The sequence below is a fragment of the Rhodnius prolixus genome, unplaced genomic scaffold, assembly GCF_049639745.1.
Source record: "Rhodnius prolixus isolate KJV_2025 unplaced genomic scaffold, Rpr scaffold_2, whole genome shotgun sequence".
In the NCBI taxonomy this organism is placed as follows: domain Eukaryota; kingdom Metazoa; phylum Arthropoda; class Insecta; order Hemiptera; family Reduviidae; genus Rhodnius; species Rhodnius prolixus.
Window position 1 is genome coordinate 37,850,938 of NW_027411592.1, and position 20,189 is coordinate 37,871,126.

General features: G+C 32.9%; 2 protein-coding genes across 4 annotated transcripts in view; both read left to right on the top strand.

Moving 5' to 3' along the window:
• Nucleotides 1–4,997, top strand: part of LOC141449582 (ubiquitin carboxyl-terminal hydrolase 43-like) — a 94,283-nt gene extending 89,286 nt beyond the window's left edge. The window contains exons 11-12 of the mRNA XM_074119134.1: nucleotides 511–620; nucleotides 3,221–4,997. Of these exons, the coding sequence (XP_073975235.1) occupies nucleotides 511–620; nucleotides 3,221–3,301 (191 nt within the window). The 3' untranslated portion in view covers nucleotides 3,302–4,997. The remainder of the gene's footprint in view (nucleotides 1–510; nucleotides 621–3,220) is intronic.
• Nucleotides 4,998–7,450: 2,453 nt separating this feature from the next.
• tty (tweety) overlaps nucleotides 7,451–20,189 on the top strand; it is a 219,184-nt gene continuing 206,445 nt past the window's right edge. Inside the window, exon 1 of one of the 3 annotated variants that reach the window (XM_074119138.1) lies at nucleotides 7,451–7,589. The gene's annotated coding sequence lies outside the window, so the exon portion shown is untranslated. The remainder of the gene's footprint in view (nucleotides 7,590–20,189) is intronic. The other 2 variants (XM_074119139.1, XM_074119140.1) reach the window with 2 other exon arrangements.

Sequence of the window (20,189 nt, forward strand, 5' to 3'; positions counted from 1 at the left end):
GATGCTTATTTAAGTAGGAACAAAAATCACGTAACACAATTTAAAATTTAATAAAGCAGAATTAAAAAAATAAAAATAGCTTTTTAGATATTTTGTTCACTTACGTAGCAACTCTTGCTTATTTTATTATAACAAGAAAGCTAAACATAATAAGGGGGCCATCAAAATTAAAGTTTCAAGCGTTTGATCGTACGACATATCGTACTGAGAGTCACTCGCTGTTTTAGCTTCAAACACCTACTTTTAACAAAAATTCTGTTGTCAAGATAATTAAAGTTCTTCAGGCTACTTTAGCTTAGATACTATTCGGTCGATGCCTGGATAATCTCTTTTATATCTAAAATCTAAATTTTATTTGAAATGTAAAAATTTAAATAAATTAGTCTTGGAATTTGTATAGTGTTATAATGTTAGGTTGAAAAAAAAAAAAAAAAATTGTAAACATAATAAATAACACTGAATATTTCAATGCGAATTTGTGAAAAATTAATCTTTTACAATTTTTTCTAGAGACAGATCAACAATTCAAGAGAAATTCTCGTCAATATTCTACTGCACCCATTGGTCAAAAGCGAACCCATTGCATTGAAGTGCCAGCAGAAGTGCCGAGAAGTGTTGCGGTAAGTTAATTCACTCTTAATAGTGAATTAATTAATTTTTATTAAAACAATAAGAGATTTGCTTACTTATAAGCCCAAGGGAGTTATTTTGCTTACAACTTTGTTGTATAATAAGTAACATAGATGGTTGTGTAATAAAACAAATAATTTTGTATTAGAAACATTAAAAAAAGAAATTTTGGAAAAAAATGGACAGTGTTGTATACCTCCGAGGTACTGATATATCAAAAGAGAAAAGAAAATGCAAACTATAATAGTATAAAACAATTAAAAGAAAAGAAATTGCAGTTATATAGCTTTTTCCTTAAATAATATTGCACGAGTACTATTTTTCTTATTTCTCTAGTGTAAAAAAGGAAAAAATTTCTAACACTACTTGAAAAATTGATCGTAAATAGTAATAAAACATTTTTATTGGGTATGTTGGGTTGGGTTTTATCTAAAACGCCACATCGTTATATTTACCTTTTGTTATGCTAAAGGTTCTCATCATTTAATGTTAATTTCATCGGCCAATTTTAAAACGATGAGGATTGCTATTGAAGTGTATTCCTTAGAAATAATTTTTCTAAATATCTCCTTTTTGTAATTGATTGTGAGAGTATGTAATTTTAATTGATTGTGAGAGTATTGAATTGAAATTTTAATTGATTGTGAGAGTATTGAATTGTAATTTTAATTGATTGTGAGAGTATTGAATTGAAATTTTAATTGATTGTGAGAGTATTGAATTGTAATTTTAATTGATTGTGAGAGTATTGAATTGTAATTTTAATTGATTGTGAGAGTATTGAATTGGAATTTTAATTGATTGTGAGAGTATTGAATTGTAATTTTAATTGATTGTGAGAGTATTGAATTGTAATTTTAATTGATTGAGAGAGTATTGAATTGTAATTTTAATTGATTGTGAGAGTATTGAATTGAAATTTTAATTGATTGCGAGAGTATTGAATTGTAATTTTAATTGATTGTGAGAGTATTGAATTGTAATTTTAATTGATTGCGAGAGTATTGAATTGTAATTTTAATTGATTGTGAGAGTATTGAATTGAAATTTTAATTGATTGTGAGAGTATTGAATTGTAATTTTGATTGTGAGAGTATTGAATTGTAATTTTAATTGATTGAGAGTATTGAATTGTAATTTTAATTGATTGTGAGAGTATTGAATTGAAATTTTAATTGATTGCGAGAGTATTGAATTGTAATTTTAATTGATTGTGAGAGTATTGAATTGTAATTTTAATTGATTGCGAGAGTATTGAATTGTAATTTTAATTGATTGTGAGAGTATTGAATTGTAATTTTAATTGATTGTGAGAGTATTGAATTGAAATTTTAATTGATTGTGAGAGTATTGAATTGAAATTTTAATTGATTGTGAGAGTATTGAATTGTAATTTTAATTGATTGTGAGAGTATTGAATTGTAATTTTAATTGATTGTGAGAGTATTGAATTGAAATTTTAATTGATTGCGAGAGTATTGAATTGAAATTTTAATTGATTGTGAGAGTATTGAATTGTAATTTTAATTGATTGTGAGGGTATTGAATTGTAATTTTAATTGATTGTGAGAGTATTGAATTGAAATTTTAATTGATTGTGAGAGTATTGAATTGTAATTTTAATTGATTGTGAGAGTATTGAATTGAAATTTTAATTGATTGCGAGAGTATTGAATTGAAATTTTAATTGATTGTGAGAGTATTGAATTGTAATTTTAATTGATTGTGAGGGTATTGAATTGTAATTTTAATTGATTGTGAGAGTATTGAATTGAAATTTTAATTGATTGTGAGAGTATTGAATTGAAATTTTAATTGATTGTGAGTTATTGAATTGTAATTTTAATTGATTGTGAGAGTATTGAATTGTAATTTTAATTGATTGTGAGAGTATTGAATTGTAATTTTAATTGATTGTGAGAGTATTGAATTATAATTTATTCAAATTAACAACTGCGACAACTGTTGCAACCAGTAAATGTGGTACATAATAACCCAATATTTAGATATTTGAGATATCTCCTTTTTTCTTAATCCGATCCTCTTACCGCTAATTTGAAGAGCTCTTCAAAAGCACATTAACCACTTAGAGGACTGTCTTAACAAATGGCGAATCAAACAGATGTTACCCAATCAAAATATATAATATTTACATTTTGACTAAAGATCCTAATCTTCGTCAATCAATTAACCAATTGTGGACAAAGTACGCTGCCCTTATTGTACGTGGACAAAGCGGTAAAATGGAATATCTATGCTAGGCTGAAATGGCAAGAAACTAACGTACGCTACAAACTTCTCGCAAGACTAGTTGAAAAACTATCAAAACTCAACCTAATTAATAAATAAAATAAAAGACTCTTATACCTATTGTTTCTGCTACCTACTTGGCTTCGAAGTGTGAGGATTGACTAAACGTTCCAACTCTCTGCGCATAAGTCAAAAAAATACTCCAGAAAATTTTTAATGCTCCTTTCTTTGTAACCTTCTCCACACAAATATCCTGATATTTTTTAACAATAAATTTATTATTAATAAAATAATTTATTTAGGGTTAATGTGAATGATAATTGAGGATATTTATTTTCAGAATTCTCCTATGCAAGAAAGACGTACTTCGGAAATAGTTACCTTCGGTGGGCCAATGGATTTAACTGAATCAATTGTTTGACCCAGACTCATCTCTGCGTGTATTTAAATATTGGAAAAAGAAAGTGAATCAGTGAAGATATATAACGTTAGTTCAGTAATTACTCCTCCTTGCCTAGTCCCCTGTACATAGTGCGAATTTTATATATGTAACCATGACTTGTACATAACGTTTAAAAATAATTAAACAAAATAATTACAACACAACATGGTTTTCACCCAGAGTATACGTATATTCTGGGGAGGAAAGGTCGGGGAAGAGTTTTATAATATTGCAATTCCATTTTGTATTGATTTTTATACTCCAATATTGTGAATTCAGCCGTAAGTCATGTTTTTACGCAATTATTAGATTTATTACAATTATTAAAGAAATAAGAAATTTCTAAAAAAAAGAAAAGAGAAGAATACGAATTTCTTTTTGTATTTATATCTTCCAATTTTTAGCTTTGATACATTACCATTTTTTTCACACGTTACAGCACATTTCACACAGGTAAAAATAGATGATAACGAGCTGGGACCAAACACCTGTGTAATTTATAAAGTTGTATTTGCCAAAATAATAATACTAACTCCGTACCTTAATTTAACACCATATCTTCAAGGCTTAATCGCGTGTAATTTTTATTAATCTTTTTTTTTTGTTCTTATATTTTAATTTATATTTAATATATATTTTTTGTTGGTAAAAGCTGTTAATTTATTTAAAAGAAAACAATTGTAAGTGTAGTAATAAATAATGATGTTATCCAGAAATGAATAACCCGTCGTAGGCTCGAATACCTCGCAATAATTAAGCCTTTAGTAATCGTTTTAATTATTCTCCTGAATGATATTTTGTTGGGGAGGCTAAATGGTATGAATGATAGAAAGTTTAAGATAATATATGATAATATTTTTTATTTTATTATTATTTTTGTAGCTAAAACTAATAACAATAGTTCTAACCTTAACAGGTATAAATTTACTTTTCCGCAAAACATTTGTGAAGAATAATTATTTATGTATGTTTTGTAATTTAACAAAATGAAAGGATAGGTTTCTTTTAGGTTGAGAGTAGTGAAATATTTCATTCGAGTTTATTCTTATTCTTTATAATTTCTTGTATGGAAGAAAATTTATAATTCAAAATGATTTATTTATTTTATAATTTTCCAGTGAATGATGTATAGAGATTTGTTTACGTCGAGAGAAATCTTCTTTTTTTTTTTTTTGTTCGTATGTACAGTTAGATTTTCTTATTTTTAGTTCAATAAAGTAGCTCTTATTACTTTCATTTGCTGTGTAAATTGCACTGCCTTGAAGAGAAATTAAAAAAAAAATATTGTTTTTTGTGAAGAGGAAAAATTAAGATAAAATCTAAGGTTTCAGCTTCCAGTGAAAAATAATTAAGGGTCAATTAAAACAGTTACCCCCCGCCCTATAAAAAATGAAAAACAAAATTTGTACGTATGTAATTATGCATAGGTTTTTTTTCCTTAGTTTAAATAGTTATCCTTTTTTTGTGCATTATTATAAATATTTTCACTAAGGCACTAATAATATGCACTAGTCACATTCAATCCTAGTAAAAAGAAACAAATTCACAAAATATATGTAAATTATCATTACCTTTTAAGTTGTTTATACAGATGCTAGTTTTTCGTAGGTAAGGAAAATTAACCAAGTTTATGTGTAAGTAATGATAATAATAATAAAAACACATTATATTTTTAGCAAGTTTTGTGAATTATTTATTACTATTTTCCTTGTACCATTTTGTTTGATTATTACTTTTTTAAAACCATCTCTGTGTCAATAACCTTTTCTTAAGGTACATTCTGGGAAGGTGAGTTTTGATTTTTTTAAACTTCAAATGCTTCATAGAGGAGTTCTCTGCTTGTTAGAGTAAGAGAAGTTTTATTTTCTTCGGCGGAATCAAACCAAAGTTTGCATTAATGGAATCTACTCAGAAGTATTTGTAATGGAGCTCAATACACTTGGTTTCGACTTATTTTTATTTATTTATTTTCTTTTAATGATTTAACTCTTTGCGGCTAGGTGGGTTAAAAACTGTCCCACCTTTTGCTTAGCTTTTGTTGCATGGTGGGATATATTTTAACCCACCTCGAAAAGTTGAAGTTATTCATACATACAGCTTAATATGTTATTTAAAGTTTTTCATTCAGTTGGCAGTGCTATGCACCAATGAATGGTAAATGCGATAATAAGTGAAATAATTTTTATATTTATTATAAACTTGACCGATAGTAAAAAAAATGGTGGCACCGCATACTGTTCTATTATTTGGATGCAGCTGTTGTTAATTCATATATTGTTTATAAAAAATTGGGTCAAAACATGAAACTTAAACATTTCAAGGTACAGAGCGCTGAAGGACAGTGCTGTACTGTCCGCAAAGTTCCGCTTTGTTTTGGTAAAAAGTTGTGTTTGAATGAACATCATATAAAGCATTAGTTGCATAGTGGTATTATACAATACCAGCGTCCCACACTAAAAAAGGACAATTGAAATGTTATTAATTTATTCTTTTCTTTTTTTCGTATTTCGAGAGTAATGATTGTTTGAGAGGGATGATTACATATGTAAATCTGAATAAAAGAAATTCTGTGCAACTAGGGCTTTTTATTTTCTTTAAAATCGTGTGCCTCAAAGAGTTAAGGCGCGTCAACCTCTAAGGTTATTGGCGCCCGGAGCTTTTTTCAGTGCACTGCCGGCCTCCGGACAGTGAGTTCTTTCGTTACAGACAACACTGTCCATCACCGAACTGTGAGCTGTAAGAAGAACCTAGGAAGAGAAAATCTAAGGGTCAACAGCTGGATTCAAACTCGGGACCTCCGCGTGGGAGTCCAGTACGCTAAGCGCATAGCTAATCCCTTCCCTTAGTTTCGACTTATTCTTCACAGATTACCCCTTGTGCTCTCAACACTGTTTCTGAATGTCACATTTTAATTTTCTTCATTCTTCTCAGATATTCACCCTTTTTAAAGTTTTCACTTTTGTGGAACATATTGGTTGCTAGTGGTTAGTGACACCCAAGGAACCTCATGCAGAAGAAGCCCTTCCTCATAGTTCTTAGATTTTCTCTTCCAACGAGCCATTACAGCTCACAGACTAGTGGTGAACAGTCTTCTGTAAGAGAGAACACTGACTGGAGGCTGGCAGTGTACTGACAAGACTTAGGGCGCAAATTTTGACACTTTAAATCAAAGGATGAAATTAACGTATTTTATTTTATTTTTTTGCACATTTGTTGCAAAGTCTTACACAACTGTCTTTTTCTGCGCTTCTCTCAATGAAATTTGCTTGGGACTGAATTTGATGAGCGAACCAATAGCAAGAAGCCAAAAATAAAATACAGAGAAATACCATAGCCCTTCCACTCAACCGATTTACTTCATATTTGGTAATTTAGTTATTTATTTCTTGTAAATAATATAATATTAAAATTATTATATTACGAGGGGTCACACATTACACTTAAAAGCCACTTACCTAAGAGGGTCGCTTAAACTCACCTCTACCCATGGGAAAATTTCCTGGTGTTGGGAAAGTATTGCAGTGCAGTTACAGTAAATATGCTACTGGAAATCCAATTTACTACATGTGTGCGTTTGCACTAATTGATTTTGGTATTATTATACGTTATTTTGTTATTTAAAAAACAAAAAACAGCCATAATTTGCTCCATCCAATTTTTAAAGTTTCTTTTTAAAATTTTCTTGAGCAGAATTCGTGGAATTAAACTGCATTAAAAGTGTAAATAAAACATATAAGCTTACATTAAAAATGTAGGCTGGTTAGCAAACGAGTGATTCATTGAAAGTATCTTTCTTCTTTTGTAAGAAGTGTTGGCTGGTTGTGGGTGTTCGAAATGGGGGTGATGTATTGATTTTAGTGAAAATGCCCCTTCATCAGGGCCCCTCTTTCACACTATTAGTTTACTTAAAACTTCGGTAGATGTCGCTGAGATCTTTACCACCAGGCCGGTATCAGGAACAATTCTGCCAACTTTTGAAACAAACACCTGCATGACTATTACTTGTTTACTGATGTTGTCGACTTTCTAGTTCACTTATTTAGTTATATAATAATATTATTACTCTTTATAAACAGAGTTTCTGGCTATGAAATCCTATATGGTTCATATTTTCATAGGTTTTTATTTCTAAAAATGTATATACCCTTAATTCAAGTTGGTTAACATGAACAGTTGTATTACTCTCAAAATGGTTGAGACACTAAGCCAGTGACCCCTGTGAGATGTGTTGTGTGGTGTAGATTGGGATTTAACAGGGATTATATAGGTAAGTTTCTTAATTTACTCTTAGTTTTAATTTATTTTAGTGCAATTATTCATTGTCAGTGTAAAGGTTAAAAATCATAATTATTTTAAAGATTTCCATTGGGAGTTGATTGCATATTTTTAACATTAAGTAGTTTGCCGGGGATTTAATACCCCTTTGAATTGGTTTACTTGGTGCAGCTTTCAGTAATAAATAATTAGGATGTAAAAGACTGAAGTTTCAACTATTTATGTAGGTACTTTCTTATGGTTGTCAAAAGCAGGAAAATATCCTAATTCAAATTTTTACCTTAATGGTACAGTCGTAGAATAATTGTTATTAAGAAATATTTTCTCATAGCAACAATTCCTGAAGATTAAAAATGTTATCCCACAAAACAATCTTTGATAGAGTTATAAAATAAAAATGTATTCGTGTAAAGTATAAGTAGAAGCATCATTCATGGCCAATCCTTATCACTCGCACTGACTTACTCCTCCCAGGGCTCCTGTGAGAGCGTCCATTCGATCGAACACACAAACATTTGTGTTATCAACAGATGCTCTTGACTTCATTGCTATTGGATATCAATATAGTCTAGTGATTACCAACCGTAAAAAGAATATTATTTTATATTTTTAATTTGAAAATAACCGGTACCGCCCAGGAACATTGACCCGACACCCCATTATTGTCAGTTAATTATTGATCACTCATAAGGAAGGGCGAGCTGATAAATCATCTTAGACAAAGGTTTTTTTTTCTTATAAACTCCTATTTACAAATAAATTTCCATTAAAATTTACAAAGAAAGGTTTTTAAAAGATGCTTTCTATATTTCATTAATATTTTAAAAACATCAACCCTGTTACCTTTCTTAGTGTACTGGCGCGCTTGCGCTTGTTAATCACGCTTAAATATTTACGTATTTCAGAATACTTATTCTAAAATAATTGTTAATTATACACGTAAATAGTTCAAATGATCAAAAAAATCCCTTGCTGTGAAACACTTTTTCAATTTCTTGTACTTAACAGCATATTTAACTGGTGGGTGGGCAGATTACCCCTGTGCGCCAGATTCGAGAGGATCCCAAAAAAATAAGGTACACATATTTACAATATTTGTAAACAATTAGAAAAATATAACAGACCCAGATTGTTTATTGTTTCAGAAATAATATTCAAAAATTGCAATTTACAGTTTCGGTTTTAGATTAGTATGGTACTTTAAATATTATAAATAAAACTGATGCTGACTAAAGAATATCAGAAGCCGCTGGGATGGGAAATATTGAGTTTGAAAAATCATTAGATGAAGCACAAAAGCAGCTGTGCAAGAATTAGGTAAATCGAAGTCCTGTTTCAGAATTTATTTTGTTTCATCTCCTAATCGGCCCTTTGATTCCCCCCCAAATAATTTAACTTTCATAATGGTATCGATTTTTTTCCCTTCCTGTACTAAGCAAGTTAACCTTATATGTAGTAGATAACCTTATATTATAAGGTAGTTGGACGTAAAACTCGCCTGAAACAATTGGCACGAATTGACTTAAATTAAAAGGCTTTAGATGCAGAGAGAGTGATGAGTGTTCGAGTTTTGCTATAAGGTTGTGAAGTATCGATGTTGTGCTACAACTCCGAGTGAGATATCGCGGTGTAGGTGGGCTGGAAATAGGCATCTTCACTATCTTCTAGCACAACGAATACCAACCGTTGCCATACTTATCGCAGGCAAAGATTAAATGCCCTGCGTCAGCAATGGTTTCTGCGACATATCTACTGACGGAGTTTATTGTGATCCCGATTCGAGCTAAATGCTGTGAAGGGTGATTAATTTATGATTAAATCTCAATTTGCAGATGGCGCTATTAAAGTTTCTTATTTTTGTCTTAGCTGGATTGAATGGCGGTATAGAATTTGCCTTTACTTGAGCTTGGTTTAATTTGTTTTCATTTTGAAAAATATTTTCTTGTAATTATTCTTTAGCTTCGAGGGAGGAAATAACTCGGTTGTTGGTACCCTCGAACTGCTTTTTTGACCTTCACGGGACTTGTCCTTGCCGACAAAGCCAAATCACAATATTAATCAATGGTGTGTTGAACATATGGTATCTAGCTCAAGGAAGAAGGACCTTAGAGGATGTAGTTTTGCTGATTTAAAGTTAGGATTTGAGATAAAATGCTTAATAATGACATCAGTTATGCTTGGTAATGTTGAATTAGCGAGAACATGAGTCAGAAAGGGAGTTGTAAATTGAGTACTGAATGTCTTCATTGCTATTAGTCATCTGTATAAGAAATAGTCGAATAAATTGAGGAAATTGAGTCTCAATTTTGAAAAAGACAAAAATGATTCACTTACTGATGTCATGATGAAGATAATAAGGATTGTAGATGCAAAGTTTTGTGTAACTAAAAAGAAGGTAACACTAGAAAATAGTTCAGGGCGATTTAATGACGTGGATAAGCCCTATAGGTCAGAAAACTTCAACTAAGATTGAAATTTTTCTTTCAATACCATAGCGTTTCTGCGATATCTCAGGTTCCTAATATTGTTTTATTTTGTGATTTTTTTTTTTTTTTGAACAATCAGTTTGGCTATAATAAAGCGGAAAGCCAATGATTTCTTGTTTTTTACATCTAATGAAAAGTTTTGAGCCACTGGCGCGAGTGCAGGGTAGAAATGAGAGCTCCCAAAAAGCACATCAGCAATTAACGTTATGAGCTTTTCTACTTTTATCAAGGCGGTACGTAAAGGATGCGTTTTCGTTGAGAAATCACCCACAGTCTAGCCTTTAAAAGAATTATTAGACTGCAGAACATTCAGATGATTAAGGGCTGTTCACAAAATTTTATTAACTAGTCAATGTGATTTCACCAGGGTCATTTATTATCTATTACCACGTCGAGCGATTTCATAATGCGCTCTATTCGCCGTTAATACGTATTTTTAGCGAGGGTGATATTAAGTAATTTCTGTTTCTGGTGGATATTGTCACACTACTTTTCCGCTCAGAATGGGTATCTGTACTCCATTTGCGGATTGAAAGCGTTACTGAACATCGTTTAATTAATGCTTCATTTAAGGTTGGCTTTTGGTGTATAGAATGAGTCATCAGCATATTCAGACGCTTCAGGCATCGAAGAAGATAAGAAGGAGAGTGGAGGTTGAGAAGGCTTGGATTTGTGTGAGAAGATAGTTGGGAATGGAATTTTAGGCAGCGGGATTTGGCGATGACAGAGACGAAGGGACTCTTAAAGGATAGTGTGGTTAGAAAGGAACGTTGACTAGGGTGCATAAGATTTTGGATTAAAGGTATTGGATGCGCAATAGTGAATCGAATTTTTGGCTATCCCTTATAGTTCTATTCCATAAATCTAGATAGGGACTAGGAGTAAGTACAGCTGTCTTATGTTAGGTAATCTCAGTTTCGAACGTTTGTCTAGTAGTTTTTTCAAAAGTTTATATCTTTATTTAACTCAGTTCATTTTAGTCGAGCATGGAGATCCCTGGTTACTCGTTAAAAGAAGTAATTTTGATTACAATAATTGTTATATATACATAATATTATCGAAATTATTAATTTGTCGGTCTGTGATATTTGTCTGTTATATTACATTTCCTTTATTCTTGTTGATATTTAGTTTCTTATCGTAGTCCACTGAAATATCAAATTCTTTTATATCTTTAACATCATCTATATACTGCTTAGACTGATTATTCGTCTCTCTTTAATTTGAATTCGCTTGTGTTATTGATTTTATTTGCATTCTGTGTGAAGTTGTAAATATATTAAAGGTAGGTGTAGAGCCGCTGGTAGTTCCGGGTAGTAAGTGCCCTGAATCGATATATAATATTTATTTTTAATGGCCGTCACAAAGAAACTTTAATTATATGACACTTCATGGAGTTATTATTATCTCTTTTCCCGGTGCCGTCTCGATACGTTAAGGCAGGGGTGGCTAACCCAAATGATCTTGCGGGCCCATTTGGAAACTCATTATAAGCCTGCGGGCTGCTTATAAAATTACTTGGGCATCTATTAGACTGGGCCCACTATAAAAACTTGTTGCAGTGAAGATTTTTTTATTTTATTTTTTTATGTTTGTTTGTTTGTTGGCTTCCTGTCTGTGCAGATTAGCCAGAGATGTACTAATGTATTATTTAATGATCTGGGTTATTTTTTATTTTTTTTTAAAGTTTGATTTTGTTCTTAGTAATGAGGTGGAAAATAGCTAAATACGAGGGTCGTTTGAAAAGTCCGTGCAAAAATAAAAACTACTTAATTTTTTGGGGTAAACCTTTTTTATTTTTCAACATAGTCTCCTTTTAGGCTTATACACTTCGTCCAACGCTGCTCTAGTTTGTTGATCCCTTCCGAATAATAGGATTTGTCCAATTCTGAAAAATAGCCATTCGTTTCTGCAATCACCTCCTCGTTTGAATAAAATCTTTTTCCCGCCAGCCATTTCTTCATATTGGGGAACAAATAGTAGTCCGAGGGAGCCAAGTCTGGATGTGAAACGAGTTGGAACCCTATTTCCATTAATTTTGCGACCACAACTGCTGAGGTGTGAGCTAGTGCGTTGTCGTGATGGAAAAGGACTTTTTTGTGGGCCAATCGTGGGCGTTTTTCTTGTAGCTCGGTTTTCAAACGGTCCAATAACAATGAATAATATGCACCTGTAATAGTTTTACCCTTTTCCAGATAGTCGATGAGGATTATTCCTTGCGAATCCCACAGTCGCCATAATCTTTCCGGTCTTCGCCTTTTTTGGCGCAGATTCCCCCTTGGTAACCCATTGTTTAGATTGTTCTTTGGTCTCAGGAGTGTAGTGATGTATCCATGTTTCATCCACAGTGACGAAGCGACGCTTAAAGTCCTGCGGATTCTTCTGGAACAACTGCAAACCGTCCTTGCAACACTTCACACGATTTCGTTTTTGGTCAAGCGTGAGCAATGGCGGCACCCATCTTGCGGATAGCTTTGTCATGTCCAAATGTTGATGCAAAATATTATGTACCCGTTCATTCGAGATGCCCACAGCACTAGCAATCTCACGCACCTTCACTCTTCTGTCATCCATCACCATATCATGGATTTTATCAATTATTTCTGGAGTAGTAACCTCAACAGGGCGTCCAGAACGTTCCGCGTCACTTGTGCCCATATGGCCACTCCGAAAATTTTGAAACCACTTATAAACTGTTCTAATCGAAGGTGCAGAGTCACCATAATGTTTATCAAGCTTCTCTTTAGTCTCCTGAGGCGTTTTGCCTTTCATAAAGTAGTATTTAATCAACACATGAAATTCTTTTTCGTCCATTTTTTGAAAATCACTCGACTTCCTCGATTCAAACGAATGCCAAACACAAAGAAATAGACCGATCTGGCTGAAACTTGGTGTGTGTTCTTCCAAGAGATGCTACTAACTAAACATAACCTCGATACGCGCCAGTGGTGCTATCTCTCTGACTTTGCACGGACTTTTCAAAGCACCCTCGTATATTTCGGGTGTTGGTTCTGAGAGGATGGTATGTAGGTTGGCAGGAAGTGGACATTTCGCTTTTATAACTGAGTTCCACAGTTTGTCCCTATCATCCTGGAGTCTTGTGCATTCTAGGATCAGGTGGTTGGCGTCGATGATTGTTCCAGAAGGGCAAGAGCAAATTGGAGGGACTGAAATTCCTATACGGCTGAGGTGGTGGGGCGAGAAGTTATGGTTGAAACGCAGTCGGATCAGAGTAGTAAAGAACTTTCTATCCTCTGCGAAGTCAGTGTACCATGGTTTTTTTTTTTTTGGTTTTTGGCTGCAGTGTGGTGTAAAATTTACCTTTGGCATATTCTGATTTTTCGTACTCTATAGACCATTCCCTGATTACATTCCCTATTAAGGCACGTTTAGAGAGGTTCTTAATATCTGCAATTAACATTTTCTCCAGCACTAGGTTCTCCAGGTGGATTGCCTCCTTAGCCTTGGAGTCTGCAATTTCATTACCAGGTACATATCTCTGAGTGGCCCCCGAATCCATATCAATCGAACCGTCATTCCACTAAGACCCGTTCTCTTTAGTAGATGGACAGTTTCGAGGACGGTGAATTCAGCGTTATGCCCGGGACATCTTAACTTGTTGAGCACACTCTTGCTGTCAGAAAGTATGACAATAGTTTGTGTCTCTATCGAGGCCACGAGATTTGCACCTTCATTGATGGCAGTAAGTTCAGCCGAAAAGACTGAGGCATGGCGGTGTAACTTGTATAATCTACTATGGTTGGATTGGTGAAAATTCAAACCAGAATTAATTATTATCGCCGTTTTTATTATCATTCATACACATAAACATCGAGTAATATAACAATAACAAGTATGAGACGGTCGAATAATATTTTATTTATTTAATTAGTAAGATATTTGTTTCTCAACTCTTTCACTTATCTCTTGCGATCGTAATGCACATATTTGCGCTACGTAATTGATGTTGCAGGTTTTCATCCATTAAGTTCGAGCACGATTTCTGTCAAGTAAATTTCATTTTCGAAAAAAAAAAAACGATTTGCAGGTGTGAGATCTAAGAGAACTTCACAACTTTTTGTGCCAAATTTCTCAAATTGGAAAATACTTCTTGTTTTAGGTGTTATAAAAAACTATTTTTGATTCTGATGTTTCAAAAATGTGTTTAGTACAATATTACATTATAACACAATCAGTTCCATTTGGAGTTAATAAACATATTTTGTAAAATGAATATCGCGGACCATAAAATTATTCAAGGAATCCAAATACGTCACGCAGACAGAAAGTTGGCAACCCCTGGTTTGTACCAATAGGAAGGAGATACAGCAATTTGAAATATGAAGAAAATGTAAAACTCCTAAACTTTATCACTTTATATCTCCTACAAAATTACTGCTAGCAACCTGCCGTTATGCCCAATTGTAGAGATAACCTAATACTATAATTGTGCATATTTTCCGCAGAGATAACACCAATAGGACAGGAGATAGTACAGCAATTCGAAATATGAAGGAAATGTTAAATTTGTGTACGATTGAAGAGGTAGATTAGTGCTATAGATGTACAAATTCCTGGAAAGTTTACACTGTATCTTCATTTTTGATGAATTTCATTGTAAAAAAAATCAAACTAAAAACGATCTGCTGGTTTAATTTGTTCCAAATGCGTTAAGCGTTACAGTTCCAATCAATGTCCGCAAACTAGAATTACTGCCTTATTTTCAATTGGTTTTCTGTGCTATGTTCATTTGTTTGGTTTTCGCACCCGTCACTCCACTATCCAACAGTCATTCAGAGTCGTCGACACTAATTCCTCGGCTCTAGAACAAAAGAAGTACTGCCTGGGTGTCTTCCTCGACGTGGCCCAGGCTTTTGACAGAGTTTGGCACCCAGGACTACTATTTAAACTTAAAAAATTCCTCCCCACTCCTTTTTACCAACTCCTGCAATCCTACCTTACCGATCGCTGTTTCAGAGTGAGATGCGGTGGAGAGGTCTCTGATCTTCATGCAATACACGCTGGCGTGCCACAGGGCAGCATACTTGGACCAATCCTATACACCATCTATACTGCTGACATCCCTATCCATCCCCAAACCCTAATCATAACCTACGCTGATGACACCGCCATACTATCTTCCCACCCTGATCCTCTTCAAGTCTCTAACATTGTCCAAGAACACCTTGAGCTCATAGAAGCTTGGTGCCGAACATGGAGAATTAAACTTAACACTACCAAATGTATACAGGTGACATTCACATTACGAAGACAGACCTGCCCTCCACTAACTATTAACAATACTGACCTACCGACTTCCACACAGGTTCGTTATCTGGGGCTCTACCTAGATAGCCGTCTAACCTGGAATCCTCACACAAGACTTAAAAGACAAGAACTGAACAGACGCTACAGACTACTAAGGAGACTCCTTGGACCGAAATCCTCCATGAACGTACAAAACAAACTTACACTTTACAAAACACTATTACGACCAATATGGACATATGGAGCAGAATTGTGGGGCTCCGCCAAACCATCTAACATCCAACCTATCCAATCTTTCCAGTCTAAAGTCCTCCGCCGAATCGTTAACGCACCATTCTATGTCTCCAACCGCACCCTCCATCATGATCTCAATATTCCCTACGTAAATGAGTTAATCCACACCCGATTCCTAAATTTCCACAGCAAACTCTCTGATCACCCAAATCCTCTGGCTCAATCACTATCCACATCGTCCCATCCTGACAATCCTCCACGTCGTCTAAAACGGCGCTGGCCACGTGACCTCATTGCCTCCTAAACCCCCAATAAGTACCTAGAGAGTTCCAGCGCTGGTTGGTTTCTCTCATCCTGTCATCCTGGTTGTGGTACTGAGCCAGCTCAGTGGCACAATCGAATGTTACTAGTATTTTTGCACTTTTGCTAAATGTATATTTTTGTACAGTTGCAAATAATAATCATAAAAAAAAAAAAAAAAAAAAAAAAAAAAATGTTCATTTGTGATCCTTGTGCAAATTTTTACACAAAGTATTTGAATCCTAAACACTTGCTAACGATGGAATTTGTATGGTTTTACTTTACAGTTCACACATTACAAAGGTTCATCTTACGGTAGAGTTCGTGGTGAATATTAGATGAAATACTGGATAATGTATTTTTTTTTTGGTCTGGCTCCGAATACTAACAAGCCTGAAGAGTGACTAGATCTCAAAAACAACTTTATTGTGGCGTTGAACCTATTATGGCTATTATGGATCGGGTTTTATGGCCGGAATTTCCTTTATTTATATTTAAAACCTGTACTTTATAAAATGATGTTCTTTGTTTTATGTCTTCCTTTAGGTCAGCTAACTAGTTGTTAGCTTGCTCTACACTTAACTAGAAACCTAAGGGTAATTCTCTAATAAATAAAAAAATTGGAGGAAATGGAAATCGTTTTAGTTGAATAACATGTTAATTATTTTTTAAAAATTAACTTGGCACCCTCTTAAATTAACTTGGAAGTTAACTTAGAAAGGTTTTCGTTTTGAACCCAATACATACCTACTGCATCACTGTCAATCTTAAAACTATATCACTATCATTCAAAACGTAGGCTCACTCTTAAAACAAAAAAAAATAATTCAAAACCTTTTCAGAAAAAAAGTAATAGTTTGGAGGTAATACCTTTGACGAAAGGCATTAAAACTATTAAACCATCGGTTTCGTGTCGAGATTATCCTTAGTTTTACTTTACGAGCCACTACTGTTCACTGATTAACTGTTTTCTACCTCTTCAGATAGTTGATTAACTTGATGGTCTTATTTTCTGTTACCGGCAGAGTATGTACTGGTAATTTAAAAAATATCACCATAGAGACTTTTAATGCAATGTATTTATTACAAAAATTAATTTGTATAAAATGTCTTACGCGAATTAAAAAATAGTACATTTTTTCATGGATAAAAAAAAATAAATTAAGAATAAAACGAAATTTAAAATCTCAAAAACCTTAATGTTCAAAACTGATCGTCAAAGTTAATGTAATTCAAATTGTCATTTTATATACCACAAATAATAAGTAAAACAATATGAATAATTTTATTTTTGTTTATCTACTATTGAAATTATAATTTTTTGAGCTCGCAGAAAATTCATACGTTGGAAAGCATTTATCATAGTAATAGTTCTCTTTTTAGCATTTATGTATAAGAAACTAAGTTTAAACGGATAATAATACAGGGTGTCCCAAGCTATATGGATAACGACTTTTTCTCGGAAACTAAGATAGCTAGAAAAAAACTAAAAAATACGTGATCCCTTAGTTTTTTGTTAGGAATCCAAATTTAATTTGTAAATTTTTTTCGGTGCTTCCAGAAGCGAGATACAGGCACCAACTTTATTTTTTCAAATGGGAAGGTGCGGTTTTTATTTCAGAAATAGATTCCTCTATTTTTTTTAAAGAAAAATTTACCTGGACGGTTTTTTTCTGTGAGCGATATTTCAGAAGTTATGAATGAAAACATGATTCTTATAAGAAATGTCAAAATGATAATATAAGGGTTGACCATCAAAAACTGCACGAAAAAGTGTAACGTTGAAAAACTCCCAACTTTGACAATTTTTATCTCTTTTTCTATAAAAGATAAAATTCCCAAATTTTCTTTAAAATATAGAGCAAACCCTCCTTTATAACTGAAATTTTTTTGCAACCACCCAGACCTAATAGATTTCGAGAAAAAAGTTGCCGAAAATGAGCAAAAACGGCATTTTCAGAAATTGTTGTTGTTCTTGTTCTTCTTCTTCTTCTTCTTGTTGTTGTTACCTTTTTTGTAAACTACGTAGCGCCTAAACGCGTGAACCGATTTTCATGAATGAGGTGTCATTCGATTCGGAATTTTATGTAGATGTGCCTTTTGGGGGTCTCGACCCTGTACATCGAATGGGAGAGGAGTTAGCCCCCTTTATGTAAGGCCCCCTCCAAAATTATTATTACTAATTACTCTGTAAATCTTGGCCCGATTTTGATAAAATTTGGTAGGATGATAGGGTTAGGGCTCCCCTATGTAACATTAAAGCGACGATCTGCTCTTACACTAGTTAAGGGGAAGTATAGCAATCGTTTCAAATTATCGACACGTGAACTGATTTTCATGAATGAAGTGTCATTCGAATCGAAATTTTGTACAGATTTGCACTTTAAAAGTCTCGTCGCTATGCCTCATATGGAGGGGAGTTTGCCCCACCCAAGTAAGGCCGTTTCTAAAACTATTATTACCAATATTTCTATAACGCTTTGTCCGATTTTGATAAAATTTAGCACGAAGAAGTGATTAAAGCTCCTCTACATGGCTGTGAAGTGCCATCATGCTCTTACACCTACTAAGAGGAAGTACTGCAATCGTTAAAATTATCAATGGGTGAACCTATTTACATTAATGAATTGTCGTTCGATTCAAAATCTTTGCCTCTTTGCCTTTTAGAGAGAAGTACTGTAATCGCCCGTTTATTTTTCTTACTCCTCTTAAAAGGAAGGTCTGAAATCGCAGTTTAAATTTGCTTTTTACGTACAAATACCTTCCTATTTTATATAAAAAGGCTTTCTCAAAAAAATTGTTGTTGAGGATGGTTTGGGGACCGCAACTATAATCATTCTTTAAAAAGATCTCTCCAGTGGTAGTTACGGTTCCTACTTAACACCTTATCAGGTTATAATGATAGAATTGCTTATTCCAAATTTAAAAAAAACAGTAAAGCAGATATGTAACTTAGCAAAATAGACAAAAATGAAAATCTATCCAAAAGGTACAAAAATCTCCTTAACAAAAACTTACAGTTTAAAAAGTTAAGTATAAGGGTTGATTAAACGCCAAAAGGTACACAAATCAGCATGTACCCAACATTTCATTCAAGCTTAGTTGATATAATTTAAGTAATTTTGCTGCATTAACTTTTCCTTCACATTTTTTAGAATTTATTAGATGTCACAGACCCTTATGCTGGCCATTTTCATCTACAAAATATTTGTTCAAGTAGCACTGTAGATTGACTTTAATATCTATTAATCTATAATAATCAAACTATTAATTACAGGTTAAAAAGAAAACGTTATAAAAAATAAAAAAAATTACGAGGCTACAAAATTTAAAAACTTTTTTAAAAAAATGCTTACACCAACATACATCAATGATTTCGATTATTTTATTTTTAATAAAAATCGTCGGTTTAAGTTCATTCTTCGATTAAAGTAATTGTTATTTTATGTAGTAGTCAAACATTTATAATAATAGGTAATAATTATCTGGCTCTATCGCAAATAATATAGTTTTCTTCAATCACACTCTCAATGTAGCTGTTCTTCTCACAATGTTATATATATGTTATGTAATATAAAATAAATAAGTATTGCATACTTTTAGGACAGCTAATTATTCCAGTATTTTACTATAAGTAAAATTAAATTACAATTGAGAAATGAATAATTGTTGTTGAATAATCTACTTGTTATTAACTGTGTGTTATTTGTGCTCACGAATATTTCGGTAAGACGAATTCAAGTCTGAAATATTGTTTTAAATCCTCCGTGATTCAAATTTAAACAGTAGCCGACTCTAACTTTGTCTTTTTCTACTTTAACATGCATGTATATGTACAACTTCAGAATAAAGGGCATATTAAAGATAAATCAGAAGAATAATTTGGAATAGAGTTAAAATAAAGTACCTATTTAAAAACGAAGATATAATATACATTTTATCATAATTATAACCAAATAATATTATGAACGAACTGGCCAGCATAAGGGTCTGTGACATCTAATAAATTCTAAAAAATGTGAAGGAAAAGTTAATGCAGCAAAATTACTTAAATTATATCAACTAAGCTTGAATGAAATGTTGGGTACATGCTGATTTGTGTACCTTTTGGCGTTTAATCAACCCTTATACTTAACTTTTTAAACTGTAAGTTTTTGTTAAGGAGATTCTTATAAGAAATGTCAAAATGATAATATTATAACGGTTTTTTGATAGAATAAGAAGAAAAGTACTATTTTATTATAAATTTTACTCCTCATTAATATTATAGATCATGCTCGAACTGGCCTCCACCATTAGAGATG